At 40.1% G+C, this 17,219-nt stretch overlaps 1 protein-coding gene across 1 annotated transcript in view; it reads left to right on the forward strand.

The window, feature by feature from the left end:
• CHCHD3 (coiled-coil-helix-coiled-coil-helix domain containing 3) overlaps nt 1-17,219 on the forward strand; it is a gene marked incomplete at its 5' end in the record, with an annotated part of 295,128 nt that overhangs the window by 102,979 nt on the left and 174,930 nt on the right. Inside the window, one exon of the mRNA XM_010831751.1 lies at nt 3,994-4,111. Within this exon, the coding sequence (XP_010830053.1) occupies nt 3,994-4,111 (118 nt within the window). The remainder of the gene's footprint in view (nt 1-3,993; nt 4,112-17,219) is intronic.

Here is a 17,219-nt window from a genome sequence, read left to right on the forward strand (position 1 = left end):
GTATACTCATTTTCAGTATATTGATTCTTCCAATCCATGAACATGGTATATTTCTCCATCTATTAGTGTCCTCTTTGATTTCTTTCACCAGTGTTTTATAGTTTTCTATATATAGGTCTTTAGTTTCTTTAGGTAGATATATTCCTAAGTATTTTATTCTTTCCGTTGCAATGGTGAATGGAATTGTTTCCTTAATTTCTCTTTCAGTTTTCTCATTATTAGTGTATAGGAATGCAAGGGATTTCTGTGTGTTGATTTTATATCCTGCAACTTTACTATAATCATTGATTATTTCTAGTAATTTTCTGGTGGAGTCTTTAGGGTTTTCTATGTAGAGGATCATGTCATCTGCAAATAGTGAGAGTTTTACTTCTTTTCCAATTTGGATTCCTTTTATTTCTTTTTCTGCTCTGCTGTGGCCAAAACTTCCAAAACTATGTTGAATAGTAATGGTGAAAGTGGGCACCCTTGTCTTGTTCCTGATTTTAGAGGAAATGCTTTCAATTTTTCACCATTGAGGATAATATTTGCTGTGGGTTTGTCATATATAGCTTTTATTATGTTGAGGTATGTTCCTTCTATTCCTGCTTTCTGGAGAGTTCTTATCATAAATGGATGTTGAAAATTGTCAAAGGCTTTCTCTGCATCTATTGAGATAATCATATTGTTGTGTCTAGTTTCATAAGTCCCCCAGTCCTCTATTTTCTGCAGCTTGTTTTCTATTTTCCAATGAGTTGGAAATACGCCACTCATTGATTCATGCATATACTCAAGTATTTTGTGAGCACTTGTGGTGTGGGGCTGGCACTGTTTAGCACTGGGCATATAGCAGTGGAAAAAAGCAAACCAGATCCTTGCCCTTATGGGAAACAAAGAAAGGAACATGTGCAAGGAGGGGGCTACTAGAGTAATTATAGTCGATTTACTTGTTAAAGGTGCTTGATCATAAAAATAAAGCAGAACATTGAAGAATTGGGGAAAAAAGCTGGAGAGGACCAAGCGATAGATCAGATCAGTCGTTCAGTCATGTCCAACTCTTTGCAACCCCATGAATCACAGCACGCTAGGCCTCCCTGTCCATGACCAACTCCCGGAGTTCACTCAGACTCACGTCCATCGAGTCAGTGATGCCATCCAGCCATCTCATCCTCTGTCGTCCCCTTCTCCTCCTGCCCCCAATCCCTCCCAGCATCAGAGTCTTTTCCAATGAGTCAACTCTTTGCATGAGGTGGCCAAAGTACTGGGAGTTTCAGCTTCAGCATCATTCCTTCCAAAGAAATTCCAGGGCTGATCTCCTTCAGAATGGACTGGTTGGGTCTCCTTGCAGTCCAAGGGACTCTCGAGAGTCTTCTCCAACACCACAGTTCAAAAGCATCAATTCTCCAGCGCTCAGCCTTCTTCACAGTCAAACTCTCACATCCATACATGACCACAGGAAAAACCATAGCCTTGACTAGATGAACCTTTGTTGGCAAAGTAATGTCTCTGTTTTTGAATATGCTATCTAGGTTGGTCATAATTTTCCTTCCAAGGAGTAAGCGTCTTTTAATTTCATAGCTGCAGTCACCATCTGTAGTGATTTTGGAGCCCAGAAAAATAAAGTCTGACACTGTTTCCACTGTTTCCCCATCTATCTCCCATGAAGTGATGGGACCAGATGCCATGATCTTTGTTTTCTGAATGTTGAGCTTTAAGCCAACTTTTTCACTCTCCACTTTCACTTTCATCAAGAGGCTTTTGAGTTCCTCTTCACTTTCTGCCATAAGGGTGGTGTCATCTGCATATCTGAGGTTATTGATAATTTTCCTGGCAATATAGTTATGGTATATTTAATGAATGTGGAGAGTTCCTTCTTTTCAGAAAATAACTGCTGCTTCTGTATTCCTGATCCCATGGTGGGTACTATTGTTATTACTGCTTCTCACCTAATGCACTGAGTGCTTACTATGTCACAGGCTTTGTACTCAGTGCTTTTGTGTATCGAATTCTGTAAGGTAGGTGTTAATACCAGTCTATTTTACTCATGAGAATAACAGGACCAGGGAGGTTAACTACACTCAACTAGTAAGTGGTAGAGCCTTGGTTTAGACTCAGGATTGGTATTAGATATTGCAAGCTGAATAATCTTTATTTTTTTTTTATTATAACATTGAAGACTTTTGTGCTTATGTTATTGCTTCATTTTTCATTAACTTGCTGAACTTTATATTTCCAAAGTTGAGCTACTTTTAACTCCATTTATAGTTAAAACTTATGCCATATGCAAGTAAACTCAGAAAAAATGTTATTAAAGTGAATAATACTTTAAAATTTGATATACCAATTGTGGAAAATTTGAGAAGCTTTAGTTATGTAGAACTCACTTTATGTCCAAGAACTAATAATGAAAACTGAATTTCACACTAGTTTTAGGTGTGTATATAAGGTGCCTGGCACAGTGTTTGCATACAAGCAGGTGATCTGTAAATTATAGTCATTTTTATTTTTCGTTTCCACCTCACTTGTCATCTAAGTAATGCCTTTTGCTTACAAGTGATAGGCTGGTAGAAATGCTTTATGTACCTTGTTTTCTGATCTGCTACAGTAACTTCAGCACTTGTCAGCATGCTGTCCTTATGGGGACCATTTTGTTTCTCATGTTGCTTTCCTTTTATATAACTCCAGGATTTATTTGGGTAAAAGTATATTTGCCTCTGTTATTTATCTTTATTCAAGACATAAGTTTACACAGGTTTAATTTTTAGGCGGAAATGCATTATCACTTTGGAATGTATTTTACAAACTGATTTTATCTGTTAGAATCGATTTGTGAGAATTTCAGAGTATCAAGGTGATACAGCAATTTAAAACTAGTAACCAAAAGTTTTCTTTTCTTTTCAAGAATCCTTTTTAAAACTGAAATTTGATAGACTAGTATTGAGTTCAATTTGGTTCTCATCATTCCCACTTACGAAGTAGATTGCACTCAGAATTTCACTTATACCAACATACCAATTTTGCTTTTTCTTTTTATAGCATCACTTATAACTTCAGGGATACGATGGTATAGAGGGATTTTTCTCTGAAAGAAGAAAAGGCAATCAAAATCTTTGTCCATGAGATTAGCCTAAAATGTACTGTCGCTCAGTGATTACTGAGAACCTTTATGGGCCCAGGCACATCTTTGTCATGCACAGGAGAGAGGTTGCAGTGGATCGCAGCTGAGTATGATCTAATTGTGTGATGAGGTTGATAGACCTGATGCAGTCAGATGCTTCATTAGTGGAATTAGTGTTGGTTGGGAATCTTGGGAGGTGAGGTTCCGCTGTCTTACTTGGCTGGGCCACATCTGCAGTGTTCATATTTAGTTTGGAGCTAAGGGGCAAATGGGAGTCATCCCACAAGTGAGGAACCCTGCTCCTGAAAGGTCTGGCCATTTTTGCAGATAAAGATTGTTGGGAAATGAGAGAGTCACGGGGAGGAAAGATCTTTTAATAGTGTTTGTATTTCCTGCGGTGATGTCAGGTCCATGAGATCGGGGGCTGGTCCTTGTCAGTGCTGTGCCTCGCACAGTGCCTCGCATAGAGTCAATAAATAGCGGACTCAGTTTGGATGGGAGGGTGATGGTTACCTTCAAATATTTGTCTTATAGATGGCTTGTTAATTAGATGTATTACTTCTATCTCCAGAGGGCAGATGGAGTCACCAGGGATAGAATATTTAGTTGGGCAGATTTCAATTTGACGTAAGAAGAACTTAGTGAAAACTAATTTAGCAGTTAGATTGATTAGCCTCTTGGTATATTTGAATTCTCTTCTTTTAAATGCTTGGATAAAGGGTGCAGGAGGATTTATTAGAAAATATACCTGCTATTGATAAATTTTAGGCCAAGATGACTTCAGCTACTAACTTTGTGGTTGTTTCTATATTTTTATTTAAGTATTCCATTAAACACATGATGTCAACTATTAAAATATATATTTTTTCTAAGTTAGAACTTTGTTGTCTTTTCAGACTGAAGCAAAGCAAAGAACTCGATGCAGAGAAGGCTTTTGCCAACGAGCAGTTGACCAGAGCTATCCTTCGTGAGAGGATATCAAATGAGGAGGAGCGTGCGAAGGCAAAGCACCTGGTGAGCATGAAAGATTTAGTGGGAAGGTCTTGTCTACAGGGAAACCACTGATGTTTGGGAGAAGCTTGCCAACTCCCAGTGTGGATGATACTCATGCTCTCTTTGCTTAGATTTTCTTAATCTTTGCCTTTTATAAGTGGCTGACACTTTGCTGAGGTTAGCCATCAAGGACTCTAAGGCAGGTGTAATGAGAGTTATTGAAGAAAAGATCAACACAGAGACGCAGGCATCTTACCTGAGGGATATTGTTTGCTTGTTCCCACCCAAGTTGTATTTGAAACCTCTGGGGTGAGAGCCTAGCTTAGTCCTGTCCTTGCTGGCAGCCACCAGATGCTAGCTGGGAAGACTCCCGCGGAGGTGAGTAACGTTTGATCCATCACTTTCTGGACTTCAGAAAAGGGGAACCATTTTTTATAAGAAAGGAAATAATTTTTTCAAAGAAAATATTTTTTTATAAATTTAAATATTACATAAATATGTTTAAAAATGACTATTAGTAGCAGAAAATTTAAGAGGCACCCGTAAACCTGCCAGTCTCACATAACCACGGTTCACCCCAAGGTGTTTCCCTCTAGACAGTTTCTATTCCTAGGTCTGTTACCTATTGAAGACTTTGGATAGTGCTGTACACAGTGTTTACATCATGAACATACTCTTTATATCACGACAATGTGGTTTTTAATGGCTGAACAGTAGTGTCTTGTGCATGCAACATGATTGGTTGGACATCTTCCTGTTGGTAAATAAAAGTGGAGCTGTTCTGGGTGAAGCCTGGGGTCCTGACTACTCAGTGCTCACTTTAGCCCTCCTGGAAACCCTCATGTCATTTCCCTGTCTTCTCAATGGAATATGGTTGGGAACTCATTGGAGAGAGAAATGTAACCATATAGCGGAGAGCTTGGGATGTAAGACTCAGGGGATGTCCCTAGTCCAGCAGGCAGCTGGGGATTGTTACCAATTAATCAGAAAAGAGTCAGTTTCTGTTCTCTCCTGTTCTTTCTCTTGGTCCTTTCTTTGAGAGGCTAACCTACGACCAGTTGCCAGTAGAGAAAACAGGAAGCCATTGTGTACTGAATCCATTTCTTCAGTGACTAATTCAGGATCCAGGCTACATGGGTGGGCAGTAAACCAGAACAGAGGTGATGGACTAAGAAAGGAAGGTCTAGGGTCTGGCCAGCGCCCCTGTGAGGACACACACATTGAGTGGAACTGAGGCCTAGAGATGTGGACGGAGCCATTCGTTGTGAATGGGGTTAATTTCAGAATTAAAAGCGTTAGATATTGAGGAATTGAATTATGACATCTGTTGTGCTCCTGAGTTTGAGGGTTTTTTGGGGAAGTTGAAAACATGTCGGGCCCATGCGTTAAGGGTCATTCCCGTGAATGTTACAGCCTCCCAATTGGAAGGCCAGGGATGGAGAGGAGAGAGTTTAATAGTGCTTGTGGTGGGGGGTGGCGGGGGGGGTTGCGGAGCAAGCTTCGAGGTTTCTAGTGGGCAGAGGACCCCTTGGTTCTCATTTTTATTTGTGTCCCAGCTTTTGCCTCTTCTCTTTGAAGCATTCTTTTCTCTACTTCTTTTGGTCTAAATTTGAACATGTTACCTTGTTCTTTTATTTCAGGGAGATAAGCAAGATTAAGATTAAAAAAAAAAAACTCATTAAACACACTTGCACATGAGAAGGCATAAAAAGAGAGTTTTCACAAGAAATGTGAAAATAAAGAAAAATTTCTTAAGTCACAGTAACTAGAATATTATGTAATGTAGTTGGGTTGGAGCAGTGTATCTTCAGCACATATTTTCCTTGTACCTTATAAATCCTCTCTATTTCCTATCTCTATATTTTTGTTTTTAGGTTAAACATAAGAAGTTGGCATTACATATTCTTTTTTGCAGATCTCTTCTTTATTGATTCTGGAGTCAGGGGTGGCAAATTACTGACAGCTCCTTAATTTCAGCATCTGTCATAAATTGGCCAAACAGAGTCCTCAAAGGACGTTGGGACTAAAAGTAGAATTTATGCAATAGCATTATAGTTGATCCAGAGGCTCCTGTTCTGGCTTGAGGATTCTCAGATATTTAAGTGTAGTTCTTGGCCACAACAACATGGCTGCCTACAGCAGTTTGGGTACCTGGTGACTCCCAAGTGATTTACCATGTTATCACCTTTATTGTTGTTACTCATGATTACAGAAGACATGCATATTTGTTGGGTAAAGATCAGGAAATAAATACAAAACAATAAAATCAATTAGATTAGCATTATCCAGAGATAATTACTATTAACTTTCTGGTTTGTTGTTTTATATTCCTTTTCGCATTGCACTAAGTCTGTATTAAACATTTATGTTAATATGTATATTTGTATTTCTCCAAACAGATAGTAGTATATGTAGTTTTATGTAACTCTTATAGTAACTTTCATATTGAAAAATATTTAGACTATTTAAGGCCTTTCTATACCAATAAATATGTATTTGCATGATTCCTTTTAATGGTTGAGTGTATTTCACTGAATTTTCCTCTGATTATTAAAATAATACAGGGATAAACGTTTAAAGTTACTAAGGAATCATCTTATGTGTTAGGATGACTGTGGTTAAGCTTACCAGTAAGGTGTCTCAGGGAACTGTCAATGTTTTGTGGCAGCCTGGATGGAGTGGAGATTTAGAGGAGAGTGGATACATGAATATGTATGGCTGAGTCCCATCGCTGTTCAGCTGAAACTATGACAACATTGTTAATTGGCCCTCCCCAATACAAAATAAAAGGTTTTTTGTTTTTTTTTTTTTAAAGACAGTAACAAGTATTGGCAAGGATGTTCTGAGAATGTAAAATGGTACAGTCACTTTGGAAAATAGTATGGTGGTTCCTCAAGAAAAGTAAAACTAGAATCATCCTATGATTCAGCAGTCCACTCTTCTGGCATGTGTGCATGCTCAGTCCCTCAGTCATGTCTGACTCTTTGCAACCCCATGGACTGTCCTTGGGATTCTCCAGGCAAGAATACTGGAGTGGCTTGCCATTTCCTCCTCCAAGGGATCTTCCCCACCCAGGGATCGAACCTGCATTTCCCGTGGCTCCTGCATTGGCAGATGAATTTTGTTGTTCTTTACTGCTTGAGCCACCTGGGAGGCCCCACTCTTCTGGTTCTTTTTTTTTTTAATTTTATTTTTAAACTTTACATAATTGTATTGGTTTTGCTAAATATCAAAATGAATCCGCCACAGGTATGCATGTGTTCCCCATCCTGAACCCTCCTCCCTCCTCCCTCCCCATACCATCCCTCAGGGTCATCCCAGTGCACTAGCCCCAAGCATCCAGTATCGTGAAGAACTAAAAGCAGGACATTGAAGAGATATATCAATGTCCATTGCAACATTATTCATAATAGCCAAGAGGTGGAAGAAATCTATGTGTTCCTCAGTAGATTAATGCATAAACAAAATTGTCATATACATACGATGGAGTGTTATTCAGCCTTTAAAAGGAGGGAAATTCTAACATATCATGCAATTTAGATGAACCTTGTGGACATTATGCTAAGTGAAATAAACCAGTCACAGAAAGGTAAATACTGTGTGATTCCGATCGTGTGAAGCATCTAGTCACATTCAGAGACAGAAGGCAGCAGGGTGGTCTCAAGGGGCTGAGTGGAAGGAAGAGTGATGAGCCCTTTCTAATGGGTCTGGAGTCTTAGTTTTGCAGGGTGAAAAGAGTTCTGGAGATTGGTTTTGCAGCAGTCTGAATGCACTTTATACTCTGAAACTATACACTTCTAGTTATTAAGATGGTAAGTTTTAGATTATGTGTATTTTACCATAATTACACCTTATGAAAATGGTGTAAAGGAGATGCCTAAGGAACTAGCATTGCTGCGTGTATAGTTCATGTTCAGGGGGTGTAAACTTCCTTCTGCCCCTCCGCCCCCGCCCGCCATGTACACAGAGTCTGCATCTCCCCATCCTGTAGGACGTGTGCTGGGGACACGACTTCAAGTCTGTGTTGTCCATCAGTGCCTCGATCCCCAGGCTGTGGCAGTGGCGTCCTCAGAACCCGTGACTCGTGTGAGAGTCACCCAGGACCATTAGCGTTGTTCTGCTGAGTGCTGGACCCCCACGGCTGCCATTCTTAACCCCAGTATATGGGACTCTGTTGAGTGATGGCCAAACATTGGTGTCTTCCTTTTTATTTAGAATCCAAATATTGCAGCCAGCAAGAGAGTAAAGGTTGGATTTCACACATTGGAAGGAATTGGAAAGCTGTCTTTCAGTAGAACTAGGGGGAAGGATAAAAACCCCAAACTGACGCCTTGTTGGTGCTGCAAATAAAACTCCTCTTCCCCCTTCCCATCCTCCGCCCACACGCGGTTGACATTTAGATTGCTGTCTCCTTAGATGCGAGTCCAGGCCGTTTCTTCCCACAGTTGTTGTAGCAGCTAGCTTTATTGAAGCTCTCTGAAAGGCAAAGTCATGATGGCCCTGTTGTTGAAGTTTTAAAATAGGATCAGATGAAAACTTTCCTTTTTGGAAGGATTGCGGTAGCTGAAGAAGCCACGGGTCCTGCTCTCGATTCAAGAAGAGCTTACCGGTCCCTCACCCTCTACCTCTCATGGACAGGGACCAGCATTTTTATCAGCTGATTCTACCCAGAGGTTTTGGGAAAGAACTTCCCTGATAATTTTATCTGCTTGAAAATGTTAACTAAAATTCACATGAAAGGACTGTGGCTTAGGAGCAGGAGAGCAACTCTGTAAAGAAAGAGCGATTAAAAGGAGTAAGCTGGGAAACCTGAAAGTTAATGTGACTTGACATTTGTGTATCTCTGAGAGCCTGTACATCTAAACCTAATATTTGCTGTGTCATTAATTTTTTTTAAATTAAAGAATAAGGACTTTGCATTTACATTTTTTTAAAATGCCAGTTAACATTTTGTTTCACTCCTCCTTTCTGTTGTATTAAACTGTGCTGGTTTGACATTAGTCATTTCTTTTTACAACCACAGAACTGTAGTATTTTTCTTATTTGTTTTTGAATCTAAACTTGAAAAGAAGCCACAATTTACTTAAAGAAATAGTTGCTTAAATATTTTGGAGCTTATAAAGCTAAATGTGAAAGAGTTTCCTGCATTTTTTGGGCAGATGTTTCATTGAGTGCTTACTATATGAAAAACGTGGTGCTGGATACTGTGGCTGTATGAGTGAAAAAGACAAAATCCGTAAGGAATTCACACTGCAGTGTGGGAGACAGATACATGAAAAATAATGTTAAAAAGTGCCAAATCTGTGATAGAGCCTTGCTACTTATATCCTTATGAGAATTCTCACTTCAGTGAAAGCAGACTGACTTTCTTGTAACCATTTTGTATCTGCATTCATTCGTTCACACACATTTGAGAGCCTAATACGTACTGGAGCCTGGCAAAGAGTAGAGAGTCAATAAATGCTTGCCGATTTCATAAGTGAGGAATTGAGTCTACTCAGGTTGTGGAAGGAGAAGGCAATGGCACCCCACTCCAGTACTCTTGCCTGGAAAATCCCATGGACAGAGGAGCCTGGTAGGCTGCAGTCCATGGGGTCGCTAAGAGTCAGACACTACTGAGCGACTTCCCTTTCGTTTTTCGCTTTCATGCATTGGAGAAGGAAATGGCAACGCACTCCAGTATTCTTGCCTGGAGAATCCCAGGGACAGAGGAGCCTGGTGGGCTGCCGTCTATGGGGTCGCACAGAGTCGGACACGACTGAAGCGACTTAGCAGCAGTAGCAGCAGCAGCAGCAGCAGCAGCAGCAGGTTTTGGAAATGGGAGGAGAGGAAGTAGGGAAGATGAGAAAAGATTTCCTAGAGACATGATACCAGAGTGGAATGTTTGAGTAGGAATTGCCTGTGTGGTTAAGGAGTAGGGATGGTCCAGCCTACAGTATTTGCCAGTAAAGTATGGAAGCCTGGGGGCACTGGAACACCACAGGAGCTAATGAGTGGGAAGTAAAGGGTGAGGAGTGTTGAGAGATGAGGCAGAAGAAGTTGGCAGAGCTAAAATCACGAGGCACATGTATGCAATCCAGACACCGCTGGACTGTATACATGCAAAGGTTTGAAGTGCAGTGGTTAGACGGCATTTTGATAGTTGTGTAATGAAGGGTGCAAGATGGACTAGAGGAGGGAATGAATGGAAAGAGATCATTCTTTTCTGTGGTCCCCACCATCACACGTTTATGGAACACCTGGTGTGTGCTAGGTCACATCAGTTGCTGGGGGTGCAAAGATAGATTAGATTTGATCTCTCTTCCTGAGTCTGCCTTCTTCAGCCAAGTATAAGCTGGGTGGGGAAGGTCATTCTTAACTTGGATTTTTTTTTTTTCTGCTGGTAACATTTTTGAATTTGTAAAACCTCATAGTGTTTAGAAAAAAGCACAAAAAATTAGGGTAAGTGAATGCATAAATTTAGTTTTTGCAAATTTAAGTTACTCTTTCTCCAAAATGTCACTTTTTATCCCCAGTTTCCCTTTTGTCTGAAATGCACTAGTGAAGCAATCAAGAAGAATTGATTAATTTTGTGCTCTGTGCTTTCACTTCTGTGTTTTATTTGTGCTTCAAACTGTGACAGTTGAAATTTCGTGGTTAAAGAGAAAAAGGTTTGAATTTGGGGCTGGAGGAAAATGACTAAAGGAAGTAGAAAAGAATACTGCTGCTGCCCAAGTATATAAGTGAGGGTCTTCCCAAGAGCAGAGGTTACCATTGGGGTTGTAATTTTGAAATGATCAACAGGGTTCATGTTCAAAAGTTTTGGGTTGAAGAAAGTTAAGAGTGATCACTTGGGGCTTTTAGTGTCATTAAAATTAACCAGGTGAATGAAGCTGCAGTGTAGCAGCAGTTATCCTGGGTTCTTTTGTTGGACACTTAATCCTTTAAAAAAAAAAATATTTGGTCTTTTTTGTGGTGCAATTTAGTACTTCAGTTATAATCTCTATTAACACACTCCCTCTGATTATATATGCCCTGGGCTGGTTTTTCTTGCTATAGACACGAATCCCCAATTGTTCTGACATGCATGGAGTATTAGTTTGCTTTGAATGCTAAAAATGAAGTTAATGACTTTGAGCTTTCACTTTTGAGGACTGTTTAAATACTGAATTTCTGTTCTGTGTCAGAAATTTAAGCCATTTAGGCATAAGATAATTTCCTCGGTGTTACTGGTGAGAATGGGACCTAGGATCTGTCTGCAAGCCCATTTCTTCCTGTCTCTCGCTCAGTTCCTATCTGACCAGGAAATTTAAAGGGCAGCAGCCCTCGGGACAGGTGGGAGCAGAGGCGTGCAGCATCATTTTGCCTCCTGTGTAAATATTTGAATTCAGCAGGCCAGGACAAAGCCTCCATCTCCTGTCTTCTCCCTCGTGTGCTTTGTTTTCTGGTGTGGTCTTTGCCTCCTGTGTGTGTTAAAGCAGCACGCTGTTGTCAGCTGAAATGCATACAGTCCTGTGGAGAAATTATTAGGAAGAGATTTTTAGTCAGATATTCCATGGAATGCCAGGCCAGATCTTGGTACCTTTTTTTTGCCACAGTAGTAGAAAAAGAGAAACAGGTTTTGTCTCAGTATGCCAGCCTCATCTTTATGTTAAGAGCCCAGAAAGAATAGGATTACTGTTGCAGATTTCAGCATTGCGTGCGTGTGTGTGTGTGTGTGTGTGTGCACTCAGTCATGTCCGACTCTTTGCAACTCCATGGACTGTAGCCCGCCAGGCTCCTCTGTCCATGGGATTTTTCAGGTAAGAATGCTGGAGTGTCTTAACCAGATGAATGTATTTCTCAAATGTATGTGGTCAGACTCTTTCCTCATCAGGATTTGCAGGAATACACAGGCTCGTAACATTACCATCTAGTCCGAGAGAAGCCTCTTGTCATGCTGAGCAGATACTGGGGGGCCTGGAGGAGAGAATGGCTGAACATTGTTCTGAAAGTGGAGATTAAATCTCACTGTCAAGGCTGGTGAGTCTGTCCAGTGAGCACATTGTACAGGTGACTGCAGTTTGCTGGTGTTGCATTTTTTCCCCAAGGAACTATCACAGTTTGTGTGACCTGTTGACGGAAGGATTAGAGAGGATCTGAGGAAAATGCAGTTGATGTTCTTGTCAATAAGTAGTTGTACTTAAAGACAGCTATAAGGAGCACCTCTGCTTAAAAGGTGCTGTCATATTGTCATTCTAAATGCACTTTGCAAATTCATCAAGTTGCTTGCACAGTGGTTGGCTCAGGGCAACTCCTGTTGAGTGGTGTCATATGTGGTCACCCTGCCATAAATAGCTTATTGACATCCCATCAGTTGGGTCATTATGGGTGTCAAGGTGAGGTATGGAGAGCACTGAGTAAAAATCCATAGGTAACTAAGGTGCAAATGGTTGGTTATAATTCCATCTCTTTATAGTGCCCTGGCATTTATTGTTAACTTATTTGCTTCACTGCCTGGTCTGAGATGAACTGTCATTAGGGCCTTGGAATGTTATTAAACTGACATCATAATCTTTTTTCCTACTGAAGAGGCTGAGAAATATGGCCCTCAGTATTTGCTTTAACCTGTGACAGATTAAAAGTTGAACAGAAACATAATGAACTCCATCAATCCTTCCAAATCCCAAAGAGGAGTGCTTTGCGCATTGTTTTGAATGAGACTCTAAGGCCGATGGGCTCGGTTTTGTTCAGAAGCATCCTTTTCGGCCTGTCTCCCTGGCAGGCCTGAGGACTGTCAGTTCTCGTACAGCCGTGGAGAACTGCTTTCCACCTGTGGGACGTGGACCTCTGGTTTGGTGAATGCAGTAGTAAACTGAAGAGCAGTAGTGTTTACTAGGTGACACACCACGGAGGAGTGAGGTGTGCTTCGGTTTTGCTCACTGACATTAAGGTCTTCACAGCGCTGAACATTCTGGAATCACTGTGTGTTTACTTCTTTTATGTATTCCTGCCTTTACTGGGCAGATATGATTCCTAAATGGGACTGAGGTATGTTCTTTCTGTGTTTCTTGATGTTTTGAACTGTGCCCTGCTTTGGTGGGTATAAGGGTTTAGTTTTATGGAGCCTGGGGTTATTCCCTTCACCATAAAGACATTCAACATTTTGTTCCATTGTGGCTCTCTCCACCATTTTCTTTACTAACTATATTTTAAGGATGACTTCTCCTGAAAATACCAAGGGGCAGAATTACCAAATGAAGTAAGGCCTGCATTCTCTAGAGAGCAGGAATCTGTTTGCAAACCTGCAGTATTTATTACATACCTCATTTAGCTCATTCATCATTTTAATAGAAAAATGAGTCATTTTAGATGATTCTGAAATAATTCGAGGTAAGCTACATAGCCCCAGGCAGAATATGATTTCCTCAGCCACCAAGCTGTTTTCAAAAAAAATAAAATGGAATGATCAGCACCAATAATTTATGATTACTTGTGGTAAACTTATCAGATGTCTTCATTGTCATAGAAATTGGTTGAGATTAAGTTTGGAGGAGTTTTCTAGCAAACTTCTGCCAGTTCTTCCATCTTTCATGACACATGGCTATGAGGTTCTGTACTTAGCTGTGTGTTTAAATACTCTCTGCCTGTTTAAAACACTGTAAATTTAATTCCAGATTTGTGTTTAATAATCTCCTGATAAGAAAGAACACAAGTCAGTGTCACAGGGCCAGTTTTATTGGAGATTATTATAAACCTATTTGTGTACATTTCTGTTCAGGCATTAAGAGTTGATCCTTTTCTTTTCCTTAACCTGTCTTATTCTCAGGAACACAGCTAGCTGATGGCCTGGAACCATAACTCTGAAACCAAAGTGAGTCACGGAGTATTTCTAGATTGTGCCATAGTGCTCACGGCCTTTGTTAATAAATGAGCACCACAGCGAAAACACTTGGTACTTGTTTCTCGTGTTCTTTGTTTAACCAAGACCTTTCAAGTCCAGGGTCTTATTTGGTGTTAATAAATGCTTGATAGAAGTAGGACAGCCAGTCATTCCTGTTTCTAAGGGATTGGAAACCTAAAGTGTGCACAACGTAACAGCCAGTGCTGCAGATTGGACCTCCGCTGCCTCAGTGATCTTATTTGGGGCACAGTTGAGCAAATTTAGTTATTATTACTTTTTTTTTTTTGTGAGGGGGACCTTCCCTGGTGGCTCAAATAGTAAAGAGTCTGCCTGCAATACAGAAGACCTGGGTGGGATCCCTGGGTTGGAAGGATCCCCTGGAGGAGGAGATGGCAACCCACTCCAGCCTTCTTGCCAGCCTGAATGTGTTCTTAGCCGGAAGTGAATTGGCCCCACCGTGTTGGCCTTGGTCCCACTGTAGAAAGGGTGAGAGGACTTTGAGGGACAGGCACAGGACAAAGAAGAAATTACCACAGACATAAATGAAAACAGGCATCCAGAAGCCACACGTATGATGAGCGCACACAGGACTAAAACATCACAGCGTGGTGGGCCTACGCATCGGAGAGGCCGGCAGCCATGGCCATACGCCTGGTGTGCTCCTGCCTGTGAAATAAGTATCATATGCATAATCATAACACTGTTGGGGGTTGACAGTCTGTTTAAGAGCATTGAATGTAGTAATACACATTGCAACTAAAGTTTCCATCTAGGCCATTGTGAATTGAAATAGTTTCTCAGTAGTCCAGAAAAATTCTCACCTGTGAATCTGCGTTGCAAAGGATACTGGTTAAATGAAGTGTTTTTATGTACTTTTATAGAGTTTTTTTTTTGAGTGGGCTTATTTTTAAAAAATGTTTGCTGTGGTGTGTTCTGTTCTGGTCGGGGAGTAGTTGATAGAGATACAAAAGGACTTGGTTTGTAGCAATTATTCCTTTGCCCTCAGAACATCGATATATAAAGGCAGAAGCTTCGTTTTTGTTGTTGTTGTTAACTTTTTATTTGCAGGGGAGATAAAAGACAATTCAATTTTTTTTCTGTTACTTTATGAAAAGTCAATTTATAAGTATACAGAACTTTGCATTCTCTAAGAACTCCTGTATTTATATATTTATTCATCAAGGTAACAGACTTGAAAGAAAAGTACAGGTGAAAGAAAGGTAATGATGCATTAGCCTGGCGGGATGATTCTTGAGAATAGGCATAGACTTGCTGCAGCAGATAATTTTTAAGAGTCAGTGTGACATATGTTAACAGTGTTTCGTCACTCATGAAGCGGATTCACTCGTGTGTTCTGTGTTTTCACTGAACTTTAGGAAAATTCGGAATGAAGATCCTCCACAGGTTTTTCTTGTACAGTCTACACACACGCACATATGTGCAAGCACACACGCACGTCTTCAAGACCGCTGGAGCGTGGGGTACACACACTGTGCCAGTTGCCCCCTTACATTTCTATACCTTAAAATTAGTGTGTTTCTTATGTAAGCAAGTGCACTCGTCAGAATCAACAAGTTTAACATGGGTGTAGTGTTTTAATTTTTAACCACAATTTCAATAATGTTCCTCATAGCAAATTCTCCTCCTGGAAAAGGATACATTCTTGGGCCATATATTCCATGTATGTAGTTATCGTGTCTTAAAACATTTTTAACGTGATTTGCGAGTAATAGGGTCTAGGCAGATACCGTGCTAACCTGAGTTAATGAATTCTTGCCGTCGTTGCTAGAGTTTTAGACGAAAGTAGAATGGATGAAAAGAGGTAAAGAATTTCATGCAGACATATGGATTGGTGTTCTGTGTTGTGGGTGAAGGAACAATTGTTTTGGATATTTTCTTTTATGAACCCAAACTAAAACAAATGCCTTCACCAAGATCTGTGTAGATTCTGTGTCTTTGAAATGTAGCAGGCATCCAAGTTGTATCATTAAAAATAATTAGAGAGTAAAGTGTTTTCCTACTTCTCTGGAGAGTTTTTGAAGAGTAATTTTATCAGAAATAGCCTTCTTTCCACACCCCACCACCAGCACCACCCCCCAGGTACTGTTCCATGTAATTTTAGGCAAATTGCTTTTTTTTCTTTATGCCCTTTGTTCCATGTGTTTAAAACGAGGACAAGGTTGTGAATGTACTTTTCTTTCAAGTCTGTTACCTTGATGAATAAATATATAAATACAGGAGTTCTTAGAGAATGCAAAGTTCTATATACTTATAAATTGACTTTTTGTACATCCTAAGTAATTTTGTTTTATGAATAGGTTACCAATTCCAAGAGTCACATCTATTTTAATTTTCTATAGTTATTAAAAACAGCCCATTTAAAACAAAGAAAAATAGTTAAAGTTAAAAGCTTCTGTTTCCTTGGTTAAATTGGATTTTTGTTATTGAAAACTTATTCTCATTAGTAGAAGTGATTTAGTTGTAGGCACAGTATAAATGCTGTTAGGAGTTCTTGTATTTTGAAAGGATCAACATGAGAGGTGTCCTTTTCTTGGATATGAGAAGGTGGAATCTTTTTGCTAATACGTGTTTATTGGCTTACAATGAAAATTCAGACCTTTGTTAGCAAAATAAAGTAATTAAAATACATTTATCAGTTCAGTTCAGTTGCTCAGTCATGTCCGACTCTTGGCGACCCCATGAATCGCAGCACGCCAGGCCTCCCTGTCCATCACCAACTCCCGGAGTTCACTGAGACTCACGTCCATCGAGTTGGTGATGCCATCCAGCCATCTCATCCTCTGTCGTCCCCTTCTCTTCCTGCCCCCTCCTGTGTATAAATACATATACAGTATTAAAAGGTACAGAAGTTGATCTACTTTATGCCTTTAAAAAATGATTATTAAATGCCTTAAATTTATGTATTATAGTGGATTAAACCCTTCTGCTACCTAAGATCAAGGCTTCATCTTTTCAAATGCTTACTTTATTTTCCATTTATTTCCTATTTACTTTTTAACTCATTAAAAGTCATTTGTTATTTTTTAATATGACTATCATATCTCTACCTCGCCCTTGCCTGACATAATTTTCCTTCCTTTCCTAATGCCCTCCCACCCCGCCCCATCCCATTTTAAATTTCCTGCCCATGGATGGTGGCGTTTTTGGAATGTTCCCATCATTTCCTGCCATGAATGGGGATCAGGAGAATGTCTTGGTGCTTTAGACTTTTTTTTTTAAAACTCCCTGAGGAACCCAGTATATTAT

The sequence above is a fragment of the Bison bison genome, unplaced genomic scaffold (genome assembly GCF_000754665.1).
Source record: "Bison bison bison isolate TAMUID 2011002044 unplaced genomic scaffold, Bison_UMD1.0 scf7180017864530, whole genome shotgun sequence".
Lineage (NCBI taxonomy): Eukaryota > Metazoa > Chordata > Mammalia > Artiodactyla > Bovidae > Bison > Bison bison.